General features: G+C 37.2%; 2 protein-coding genes across 5 annotated transcripts; one reads left to right on the top strand and one right to left on the bottom strand.

Annotated features, from left to right (window-relative positions):
- Positions 1–84: 84 nt before the first annotated feature.
- tspan4b (tetraspanin 4b) lies at positions 85–3,404 on the top strand. The gene is made up of 8 exons (XM_057346197.1): positions 85–644; positions 1,417–1,486; positions 1,786–1,977; positions 2,100–2,174; positions 2,293–2,388; positions 2,464–2,577; positions 2,723–2,806; positions 2,900–3,404. The coding sequence occupies exons 2-8, from the start codon at positions 1,418–1,420 to the stop codon at positions 2,966–2,968; spliced, it is 699 nt and encodes a 232-aa protein (XP_057202180.1). The 5' UTR covers positions 85–644; position 1,417; the 3' UTR covers positions 2,969–3,404.
- bcl2l12 (BCL2 like 12) lies at positions 3,403–11,467 on the bottom strand. 4 transcript variants are annotated; one of them, XM_057346195.1, is made up of 11 exons: positions 11,306–11,467; positions 10,451–10,555; positions 7,975–8,149; positions 6,943–7,177; positions 6,628–6,808; positions 6,031–6,159; positions 5,258–5,386; positions 4,496–4,612; positions 4,193–4,266; positions 3,797–4,054; positions 3,403–3,635 (listed from the first exon to the last, which is right to left on the bottom strand). In XM_057346195.1, exons 3-11 carry the CDS (start codon positions 8,145–8,147, stop codon positions 3,594–3,596), a joined length of 1,338 nt encoding a protein of 445 aa, XP_057202178.1. In that variant the 5' UTR covers positions 8,148–8,149; positions 10,451–10,555; positions 11,306–11,467; the 3' UTR covers positions 3,403–3,593. The 4 variants fall into 4 exon arrangements, with proteins under 4 accessions (XP_057202178.1, XP_057202174.1, XP_057202177.1 ...); XM_057346191.1 differs by having other exon boundaries at positions 10,079–10,555; positions 11,306–11,466; XM_057346194.1 differs by lacking the exon at positions 10,451–10,555.
- Between the last annotated feature and the right edge of the window lie 129 nt (positions 11,468–11,596).

The following is an 11,596-nucleotide window of genomic DNA, read 5'->3' as shown; positions in this document are numbered from 1 at the left end:
AGAGAAAGATTTAACAGGGGGAGGAGGGTCTTGGAAAAGAATGGATTCTCTAGAGACCAGCAGGAGGAGGGGAGGAGAGAGAGAGAGAGAGAGAGAGAGAGAGAGCGAGAGCGAGAGAGCGAGAGGGAGGGCTGATAGCTACATCTGGAAGTTATTTGGAACAGAGTTGGAAAATAACCGATAGAAAGTCAGACAGAAAGCCTAACACAACTTAAAAATTAGTTATAAAGACTTGGGGGACATAAATACACTATCAAAGAAATACTTTACTTTTGAAAGTTCTGTATATTCTAAAAAGAACAGTGACTTTTGGAATTACAAGAGTTATTCTGCTGACAAAGGACGGGAACTTGAAGGATATAAAAACCAAAAAGGAACAACTGTGTGTGTCTTAAAACTAGAGGACTAACTTTTCATCTTTACAACTTCACTGAAGCTTTTATGGCTCCTCTTGCGTCAACAATCCGAATAAGCAGAAAACATTAACATATGAATAAACCAAATACAATCTCATGAACTTCATCAGTACAAAACGACAAAAGACAATACACGACGTTTAGGATTTAGGATAAAGTGAGAGCTCAACTCTATTCCTGGAAGCTTTCGAATTCCCAGTCATTGTTTTGTTCTCCATCTATTCAAAGGTAAAGTACATTTCTTTGCTTTTTGGTTCAATTCTGAAGTAAATACAGAATTTATGTTGTTTATGAACTGAAATCACATCCATCATTTTAACTCAAATACAGTACTTCAGATTGCTGAAGCAAAATCAGCAGACCACAGAAATCACGGCTCCACTGATCAATATTATGCATAATACTTTACCTATGCAAACCTGTGATTTACTACGACAAACGTTTATTTGCTCATTTGACTCTTTAACACGTGTTTACACTCGCAAGAAAAGTGGCTGTGCTTTTGTGTCTGTATTGAAGGTTGGATTAGGTTTCTATGATCTCACATTTAAAGACTCCAGTTTAATTTACACAAACATATGGGCTCAATTTACAAAACCCTTACAGGCATACCAACGAAATCACATGTTCTGCACAACTTTAAAGGGGCTTAATGTTTACATTTTTGCTCCATCATATATCAAGATGTCAAATTCTTTGAATAATAACCAGGGAAAAATAATCACTAACATGATTATGATGTCTTCTGGTCACAAATGTTTATTAACAAATTGACTGTGTCAGTAAATTCTCACTACATTCTGTGAGTTTAAAGTAGGCTATAGAAGATTCCTAAACCATGAAAAGAAATGGTTTAGTGCTATCAGCAGTACAACACAAGGGTGGTTTCTTCCTGCCTGGAAACAGCACTTCCTTTCTGAGTAATAGTGTGAAAGTTGCACAAAGTTCACACAAGTATGTTGTCTTTTGATGTCACTATGTCTGTTTCTGTTTAATTCAGAATGGCTGCGTCACGAGGTTGCCTCTGCTGTGTGAAATATCTCATGTTTATCTTCAACCTCATCTTTTGGGTTAGTACTAAATCCTTTACTGTTTCCAGGGTTCTGTCAAGTATTAGTCGGTCAGCACATCCATGTTCCGTTCATCATAACCGGTAAAATGGAAAAATTCAACCACAAATGCCAAATCTGTCAACTCTGTTTCGTCAACTCTATGATCTCCTTTGCTCTGGCATTATAGAATTTAAATACCACTTTCATGTCTGAATCTAAAAATGACCAATATAGACAAACTAGTTAAAAAAATGTTAAATGAGCTGTGTAGGCATTTATGTACCCTGATGTTTCCATACCTGTGCTTGTTTGTACAGTTGGGAGGGTGTGGCTTGTTTGGTGTTGGGGTGTGGCTCACCTTCACTCAGTCCGAGTTTTCATCTCTACCGTTGTCCTTCCCTTCACTCTCTGCTGCCAATCTATTGCTTGTAGCTGGGGGTGTCACCATGGTAACAGGTTTTCTCGGATGCCTTGGTGCTCTGAAAGAACAGAGATGTCTACTGATGACGGTAAGTTACCCAAATCCTTACTGATGTCACTAAAATCTGTGTGCACATCAAAATACTTTTTTAAACCCTTAAATACAGTATACTGTACTTTACGCTTAATAGTTTCTATAACTTTCCTCTAGTTTTTTGTGATTCTCCTGCTCCTTGTCCTGACTGAAGTAACTCTGATTCTAATTTTGAGCATCTATCATGAAGAGGTGAGAGTTTAACGTCTAAGGTCTGCAAATACTTTGGCCTTTCCTGTCAGGAAAGCACTTTGCCTTCTACTTCCTGTTTATTTGCCCCTCTCTCTTTCCCTCTGTTTTGTCCATCTAGTTGGACATGAAAGCCAAGGATGACCTGAAAGAGGGAATGAAAGACTATAATACAAATGAAGGGCTGAAAAAATCCTGGGACAACATGCAGAAAATTGTAAGTTGGATTTGATACGGTCGCACGCTGCAGGTGAATTTCTTGAATGTGAATAATAGTTTCGGTCTCTTTCAGTTTAAGTGCTGTGGGGTCAGCAACCACACCGACTGGCACAATAATACATTCAATGGAGAACTTCCTCACTCTTGCTGCAGGGACAGTATTGGACCCTGTCATCGATGGGAAGAGGTGAGTTAATGGTGGGGTCAGCTAAGTTCCACATATTCCAAAATACAACCAACTACCAGAACATAGTTGTTTTCATACAACTAAATGTACAGTATTACATTTATTAATCGAACACTTCATATTCTTACCTTTTCATCTATCTTAGCCATGCTATGAGAAGGCCAAGAACTGGCTGCTGGCTAACATCACCTCAGTGCTTGGATTCGGAATCTGCATTGGAATCGTTCAGGTACTCTTATACGTGCCCAATGAGAGCGATTGTTGTGAATTTGAATGTCATGTGTGCTGGGATGTAACGCCAAACCGCATTTTCTCCCTCTAGATACTGGCTTTGGTATTTTCCATGCTGATGTACTGCCAAATATTACGGGCAGAAAAATACATGGACTGACACTTCCTTCGCCCCATTCCGCCAGGGGCTCTTACACAGATAAATGAATATATAATGAATGTTTAATCGGACTGAGAAACCTGCCTAATAGAGATGCTACACATGATATGAAGAAATTAGTGTTGCACTTACTAAGAGAAGCTCTGCTAACTCTCTGCTAAATTTATTTACCTGGGTCAATGCTAACTAGATGTATGAATGAATGAATGAATATAGGGTGAATGTACACTGTAGGTGGAGAAAGTAAACAGTATTATTGCACTCTTTGTTCTGCTTGCCATGATCAAAGCAAATCTCCTATAAGGGGAAATGATGAGCGAGGTCATCTGTGTTTATATCTTTGGAAATAAGGATCAAACTAGTGATTTGTTCACCATTTTGTTACATTATATGTCTGTTAAGGTAATTACAGCAAAATAAATGAAACAACAACAGATGTTTGGCATCATGTATTTTGGTATAAAACTGTACAATAAAAATTCACAACACGGGAAGTAAAAAATAATAAATACGTCAGCACAAAAACGTAATGCTCAATAGTGTCAGTTCACATGGATGTTCGGTTCTGCTTTTCCTCATAGAGGTTGTGCTACATGATCAGCAGGCCATATTTTTATGACTGAGGTCAATCGTACTCCAGGTTGTCGCTCAAATGTACAACGTTTTCCTGTGAAGCAAAGAAACGGATTACTTGACAGAACACTGCCACCTTCTGGCCGAACGTTAGAGCATTTACAAATCAAACATATTGTATAAAAGCATCCTGTTCGTAAAACACTGAATATCTCTGCTCCTAACTGTTGCAAGTATAAAGCAAAACCTGCTTACCCATCCTCCATGACTCCTGACCCAGGGTGCAAAGCTCTCCATGTAGCGTTGAGCGTGCCCTGTCAAAAGCTGAGCTCCGGTTGCTGTGATGACTCGTCGAGACGCGTCCATGGTGATGGCGAGGCGGCGCAGCGTAGGGCTAACCGGGGCATTAAGGGGTGGTTCCTCGCTCTCACTGGCGTAAGCTTCAAGGAGTTTGGCAAAGGATGGGTAGGAGAGCCGAGTGAGGGTGGAGCGAAGGAATGGGTTTGCGTTTATCTAGAGCAATCAACAGCAATTAAAAAGATAATGAGTAACAATGATAAACAAACAAAAAACAAGATATTTTTGGAAGATAGGAAGAAGGAACTGAGTTTGTTACTTCTCTCTATAATTATTTTTTGGAAAGATCATTACCTTATCATTGATAGCATCTCCCTCTGACGTCAATATCTGAACTAGCTGTTGAACCACAGCCTCTTTGCTTTTGTCTGTGAACAAAGAAGAACTGTAAACTAACCATAAAACAATACACAACTGAAAAAAACCTTAGCATCTGTTACACAAAAAAAACCTTGAGGCTAGTAAGACAATAAGCTATTGTTAAAGCACTGAATTCGGTTTAGTATTCAAACACCAATGATAGAATTATAAAAATTTTAAATAAAATAAAAACCAGCTTTGCTGTACAATTACAGTACAACTAGAATGTACATTTACCTTCTGATGCAATTGACACAGGACCTGGTTTAACAGGAGATCTTTTTTTTGTACTGTGTTTCTGTGCGATTCTTTCCAGAGTGTCTGCCACACCATCATAGAATTCAGGAGGATGGGCTATAAGACATAATATATCACATCAACATACAGTATGCATACTGTTTATATGTTACATAAAAAGTCCATAGACGCACACACTTTGAAATATATAAAAATATATGCTTGTTATTCTGTGTATATATACATACAGTATCTCACAGAAGTGAGTACACACCTCACATTTTGAACATTTTCACTTAGGGGTGTACTCACTTTTGTTGCCAGCGGTTTAGAAATTAATGGCTGTGTGTTGAGTTATTTTGAGGGAACAGCAAATTTTCACTGTTATACAAGCTGTACACTCACTACTTTACATTGTAGCAAAGTGTCATTTCTTCAGTGTTGTCACATGAAAATATATAATAAAATATTTACAAAAATGTGAGGGGTGTACTCACTTCTGTGAGATACTGTATGTAAGCAGAATAAGAGTAAATTTAGGGCCTTGTTTTGCTTGGTTTAAAAATAACTTTTGTCTGAAACTTACAGGGTGAAACAGCTTTAAAAGACAGTGAGTCCGGCCGTTGTGGTCGAGGCTCTTCTTTTTTGAATGACACTTTTTTGAGTATTTCAGAAAATCTCAGCTTCTTCTTCTTTTTCTTTTAAATAAAATAAAAACCAGCTTTGCTGTACAATTACAGTACAACTAGAATGTACATTTACCTTCTGATGCAATTGACACAGGACCTGGTTTAACAGGAGATCTTCCCTCACATCTTTTTTTTGTACTGTGTTTCTGTGCGATTCTTTCCAGAGTGTCTGCCACACCATCATAGAATTCAGGAGGATGGGCTATAAGACATAATATATCACATCAACATACAGTATGCATACTGTTTATATGTTACATAAAAAGTCCATAGACGCACACACTTTGAAATATATAAAAATATATGCGTGTTATTCTGTGTATATATACATACAGTATCTCACAGAAGTGAGTACACACCTCACATTTTGAACATTTTCACTTAGGGGTGTACTCACTTTTGTTGCCAGCGGTTTAGAAATTAATGGCTGTGTGTTGAGTTATTTTGAGGGAACAGCAAATTTTCACTGTTATACAAGCTGTACACTCACTACTTTACATTGTAGCAAAGTGTCATTTCTTCAGTGTTGTCACATGAAAATATATATGAAATATTTACAAAAATGTGAGGGGTGTACTCACTTCTGTGAGATACTGTATGTAAGCAGAATAAGAGTAAATTTAGGGCCTTGTTTTGCTTGGTTTAAAAATAACTTTTGTCTGAAACTTACAGGGTGAAACAGCTTTAAAAGACAGTGAGTCCGGCCGTTGTGGTCGAGGCTCTTCTTTTTTGAATGACACTTTTTTGAGTATTTCAGAAAATCTCAGCTTCTTCTTCTTTTTCTTTTAAATAAAATAAAAACCAGCTTTGCTGTACAATTACAGTACAACTAGAATGTACATTTACCTTCTGATGCAATTGACACAGGACCTGGTTTAACAGGAGATCTTCCCTCACATCTTTTTTTTGTACTGTGTTTCTGTGCGATTCTTTCCAGAGTGTCTGCCACACCATCATAGAATTCAGGAGGATGGGCTATAAGACATAATATATCACATCAACATACAGTATGCATACTGTTTATATGTTACATAAAAAGTCCATAGACGCACACACTTTGAAATATATAAAAATATATGCGTGTTATTCTGTGTATATATACATACAGTATCTCACAGAAGTGAGTACACACCTCACATTTTGAACATTTTCACTTAGGGGTGTACTCACTTTTGTTGCCAGCGGTTTAGAAATTAATGGCTGTGTGTTGAGTTATTTTGAGGGAACAGCAAATTTTCACTGTTATACAAGCTGTACACTCACTACTTTACATTGTAGCAAAGTGTCATTTCTTCAGTGTTGTCACATGAAAATATATATGAAATATTTACAAAAATGTGAGGGGTGTACTCACTTCTGTGAGATACTGTATGTAAGCAGAATAAGAGTAAATTTAGGGCCTTGTTTTGCTTGGTTTAAAAATAACTTTTGTCTGAAACTTACAGGGTGAAACAGCTTTAAAAGACAGTGAGTCCGGCCGTTGTGGTCGAGGCTCTTCTTTTTTGAATGACACTTTTTTGAGTATTTCAGAAAATCTCAGCTTCTTCTTCTTTTTCTTCTCCTGTTCTACTACTTTTCTGTGACCTTCCTCCTCAGATGCAGAGGATGGAGATAATCTCTCTTCCTGAGGAAATATAAGAACACATACAGTACATGTTTTGAACAGAAACAAGCCATTTTCACTCCTTTCCTATTAAGGACATTTTTTGTCTATTAGCTTACTTTTTACAGCCACATCAATCCCAGTTCTGTTTTTACCTCTGATTTCCCACGTAAACTGCCAGGTATATCTGAATGTCCAGACTCAGTCTTGATTTGAGTCGGGCCAGTGCTGCCATCTTTCTTAGCACGATGGATCATGGATGAACGGTTTCTCAGTCTTCTTTTTATAAAATTTTTAATTCCATGTTTCTTCTCCTCTGCAGCACTGATCTCCTCATCCAAAGAGTCCCATCCATTTGCATCTTTCTTTCCCTTCTCTTTAAGAGAGGCACTAAAAAAAGAAACATTGCTTATTTCTACTATTGTATGTATGTTTTGTATGTACGGTTAAATTTCTGTATTTTCTTTTCATCTTAACAGGTTAGTTATTTTCCCCTTTTACTTTGTAGAATTGTTTTGTTTGTTATTTTGGGCCAGGGGTCACCCTGAAGATCATATCATTACACTATCATAAACTTGCTTCAAGACAAGCTTTGAATGACTGAAGACCTGTCTGGCTGTACATCCATTTTCCTTTTTTTCAATGAAACCAAACTCTTCATATTTATTTTGAACAATAAATACCATGAAAATTAACTTGATGTTCTTTGGTTTGTGAGTTGGTCTGACGGCTGGGAGTCTCTTTAACCTTTATTGCAACCAACCCCTTTTGTTGTAATAGGTTGTAATACCACCTATTCCTAAACGGGCCAGCACATTCACTGTCATCACTGGACTAACATTTCCAAACTATTTGGTTTCATGCTGTTAATTTCTCACCATTAAGTAAACAAAGTAAAATGAATTGAATGTAAGACCCTAAACCGGATTAGATCATGAATCCTGTAAAACGTTCTTAAATTACAACACAAGCAATTCCATTTTACTGAGTTTCAGGAATTACCCACATCTATGATAAACAGCTAACTTCTGTGAGAAAGCCAATATTTCATAATATATATTGTTGTCTTATGTTAATCAAGTTTACGACACTTGCAAAATTATTTTGCCACGTCCCAACATTCTGATATGAATGCTGATATCGGTTTGAATTCTGATATCTGTATGCATTGGAATTTTTTGAGTCACCTGAATTTATTTGGGTCGTTATACGCTCCTCCTATCCGTCCGGGTCGCTCTCCTTGAGGAATAGAGAGAGAATGACGCAGGAGAGACTTTAGCACCAAACGCGTCTCCGCTTTTATCTCCAGGAGCGAGATGGAAGGAGAGGGGGAAGCAGGTCTGACAACCTTGTCTGACATTTCTGAGACAGAGAGGGATGACTGAAAATGAATATTTCAAGACAGCACAAAAAGCAACTCCAGAAGAATGTTCTGGTTTTTGAATTTAGTTTGGACCAACTAAACTAAAACAGTACGGCCTGAAATCCTTATCAAGACAGTAGATAAATTGCTGTTCAAGGTACAGTTCATACATTTGGTCTTTACTGAAAAACTGTGCATGAAAGTATTATTTATACAATCTAAAATGTAGAGTAAGTCATTGTTTTTGTAGTTTTGTGAAGTAAGGAAGTAAAAGTATGACTACAGTCAAAGACTATAAACTATATCTCACACACACACAATTCACAAACTGGAAGTTCCAGTCAGTTCACCTCAATTCATGTGCGTCATTTATAGTAGCAGCCTTTCAAATTTCACAAAACAAACACATTGACAAATATTTTAAAAATTATGACAATCTCAGCACCTCAATTAACATTTTAAAGCAAACAAACCGGTATTCTGGTGTTTATTTTTAACCCTTAGACTAGGATTTGCAGCACTGCACACAAATTGGGAAAAGGGCTTTAGAAATCTAATTTAATTTAATTGAACGACCTGCAGATTCTCAGAGAATTTATGCCAACCGTGTGCACATTTATTCTAAACATTACATCAATAATAGACCAAGTAAGCAAATATTTTAGATTTCAATAAAATTCTGTCATCATTCACTCACCTTTGAGTTGTACCAAATCTGTATAAATTTCTTTGCTCTGATGAACATAGAGAAAGATATTTGGAAGAATGCCGGACAGATTTTGCCCCCCCCCATTGACTACCATAGTAGGAAAAAATACAATGGTAGTCAAAAGTGCACCAGAAATGTTTGCTGTCCTACATTCTTCAAAATGTCTTCTTTTGTGTTCAACAGAACAAAAAAATTATAAAGTATTTTTTTCTACCATGGGAGTCAATGGGGGGCAAGATCTGTCTGGTTATAAGCATTCCTCCAAATATCTTTCTCTGTGTTCATCAGAACAAAGAAATTTATACAGATTTGGAACAACTCGAAGGTGAGTAAATGATGACAGAATTTTCATTTTTGGGTGAAGTATCCCTTTAACAAAACAGCTCTAGTAATTCTGCCTTTCTGTTAAATAAGTATAAAATATGACATCATATACAAATCATAAAATAAGACCGGTAGACTATATCAACTTTTAGGTAAGACATGTAAGCCTGGATTTCACAATTGTGGAATAACCCTCATCCAGTCTTCCTTATTTCCTTGCCCATGTCATAAGATGTGAAAAGTGATCGTTTCCAGTGATGTCATCATGTGACTGTGGCACAGGGCTTCTGTTTTCATACAATAAACACATGTAGGAATGCAGCTTGTGTTGTTCCCCTGTCAAGTGCACACCAGATCTGTAACTTTGTGCTTTTCTAGTATCCGTGTTAGAGAAGTAGATTATTCAGATGAGGTTTGGGGCTGGAAAGACTGTATACCAATGGAAATATCTTGTAGCAGTCAAATTAAACTATGTATGTTCGTGTGTGTGTGTGTGTGTGTGTGTGTATGTATGAATGTATGTAAAGGTTTACGAGTATCTCCCTGCATTTTTATCCAACACGAAAAATGATTGTAATATATTATAATATTTACTATAGTAAACAGCAGTAAAATTCCTAAATACTTTAGTCCTATAGTATGGTAATCATTAAAGTATACTACAGTACTGCACTACAGTTTCTCAATTAGATAATTCTACAGAATACTATATTTTACTATGCGTTTTACTATACTCCAACATTGCTACTACTATATAACCAGAACAGTAGCCTTTGTGATAATACAAACATGAATTCGCTACCGAACATTTGTCCTGTCCTAGCAAATAAAGTACAACATGGTACTAGTTATGGTGAGATAAAAACACTTCAAATGTTAGTTATATTTTTCATACCTGGTAAGCCTATGTCACATCGACGTATGAAGAAACCAGCTGAAACCGTCGCGATTGGTTTTAAACTACACCAAACTAAAGTACACTAAACAACAAACAAAATGCACCGCCGAGTTCGATGTTATTAGAATACAGACGAAAAACAACCAAATAAACAAAACAGTGAACACTTCCACACGCGACGAGGCAGCGATACTTCAGTGATACTTTGTATCAGTAGTCCTGGAGGGTTCACATGTAGGTGTAGACTTGTTCACAAGTCTGTAGTGGTGATTCATATCGACCTATTAGCTGCACCTCCCTTGTCGATACTGATAGAAACGTTCCTACCGGTTTCACTCTGTAGGCTACTACCGCCTCGACAACTCTGACCTGCGGATTGCGGATGATGGTCGTTGTGCGCATGTCACAGTTGAGTCACATAGGACGAAGCCATTTTCCAAATCGTGTTAAAGTTCCACTATGTCCAAATGGGACCTATGAAATAAACTTGTTACAGCGTATTAAACAACTCAAATGAAACAAATCATTACGTCAAACAATTATTTTTATTTTATTTATTTGATCATATACGTTTATTTGTATACAAAATCACATTTATCAGTCATTGAGAGAAGAGAGATATTGAGTTAATGTTAAAAACACAAATAATGTGTGCACTGATGACAAAAAAAGATGATCAGTTGAAGCGCATTTTTCTTCCCCCAGCTCCCCCCAAACCCCGTCCAGCGTCATCTGTAAACCAGACACTGGTACAAGGATTGGGAGAAGCAGAGAGAGATAAAACGAGGCGTAATAACTTATTGTGAAATCAAACATTGTAATGGATGAACATTGATAGTAGGCTACTTGTATTGTTAGGCTATGAGGCAAAACAAAATGTTTTTACAAAATATGCTGAGAACTAAAATGATACAGGCTTAAATGTCTTCAACATCCAAAAGTGAGAACAACTGAGAAATTAGTGAGAGACAGAACAGAATATGAGAAATGAGGAATTACAGAACAAATATACTTTTTATCATTAAGAAATCACAGATGTACAGTATATCATAACAAACATAACAAAAAAATTCTGTAGTTTCCAAAGAGAGCCTCAACGGTAACATCCATCCAAACTGACAAACCCTAATATCAAAGTCTTAAAACACTGCCGTTGTCAGTACAACTATTCTTATATCTACTTTGTTTCTTCTGCGAAGCTCCTTTTTCTCTCTCATGTCTTACCTCAGAGTTATTTCCTCTTTAGAAGAGATGATGTGCTCTCAAGTCTGCACCCTCCTTCACTTGCTCCTTCATGTTGTCTGTCTTTATTTAGCTGTGCACTCTCTTCTCTTCCTGTCTACCCTCTGACCTGTCCTGACTGCTTCTCCCTCTCTTCACTCTGCACTCCCTCTATCTATCCTTGCCCGGCCACCCTATCGGCCTGAAATCACTGTTCTCCTGACCATGAGCCAATAGGGAGCAACGCAGCTGGGTGAGGCACTTCCTTTGTGACAGGAAACCAGCAAAGAACTC

Source organism: Triplophysa rosa, linkage group LG11 (genome assembly GCF_024868665.1).
Source record: "Triplophysa rosa linkage group LG11, Trosa_1v2, whole genome shotgun sequence".
Lineage (NCBI taxonomy): Eukaryota > Metazoa > Chordata > Actinopteri > Cypriniformes > Nemacheilidae > Triplophysa > Triplophysa rosa.
This window is presented reverse-complemented; position numbering and strand designations above follow the sequence as displayed.

Bases quoted from the DNA above. Each gene is read 5' to 3' on its own strand.
- tspan4b (XM_057346197.1), top strand. From the start codon at position 1,418: ATGGCTGCGTCACGAGGTTGCCTCTGCTGTGTGAAATATCTCATGTTT. The intron at 1,978-2,099 runs GTAAGTTACCCA...ACTTTCCTCTAG, and splicing joins AGAGATGTCTACTGATGACG to TTTTTTGTGATTCTCCTGCT. The intron at 2,389-2,463 runs GTAAGTTGGATT...GGTCTCTTTCAG, and splicing joins GGGACAACATGCAGAAAATT to TTTAAGTGCTGTGGGGTCAG.
- bcl2l12 (XM_057346195.1), bottom strand. From the start codon at position 8,147: ATGTCAGACAAGGTTGTCAGACCTGCTTCCCCCTCTCCTTCCATCTCG. The intron at 4,613-5,257 runs GTAAATGTACAT...TATGTCTTATAG, and splicing joins TGTGTCAATTGCATCAGAAG to CCCATCCTCCTGAATTCTAT. The intron at 4,267-4,495 runs GTAAATGTACAT...CTTTGTTCACAG, and splicing joins TGTGTCAATTGCATCAGAAG to ACAAAAGCAAAGAGGCTGTG.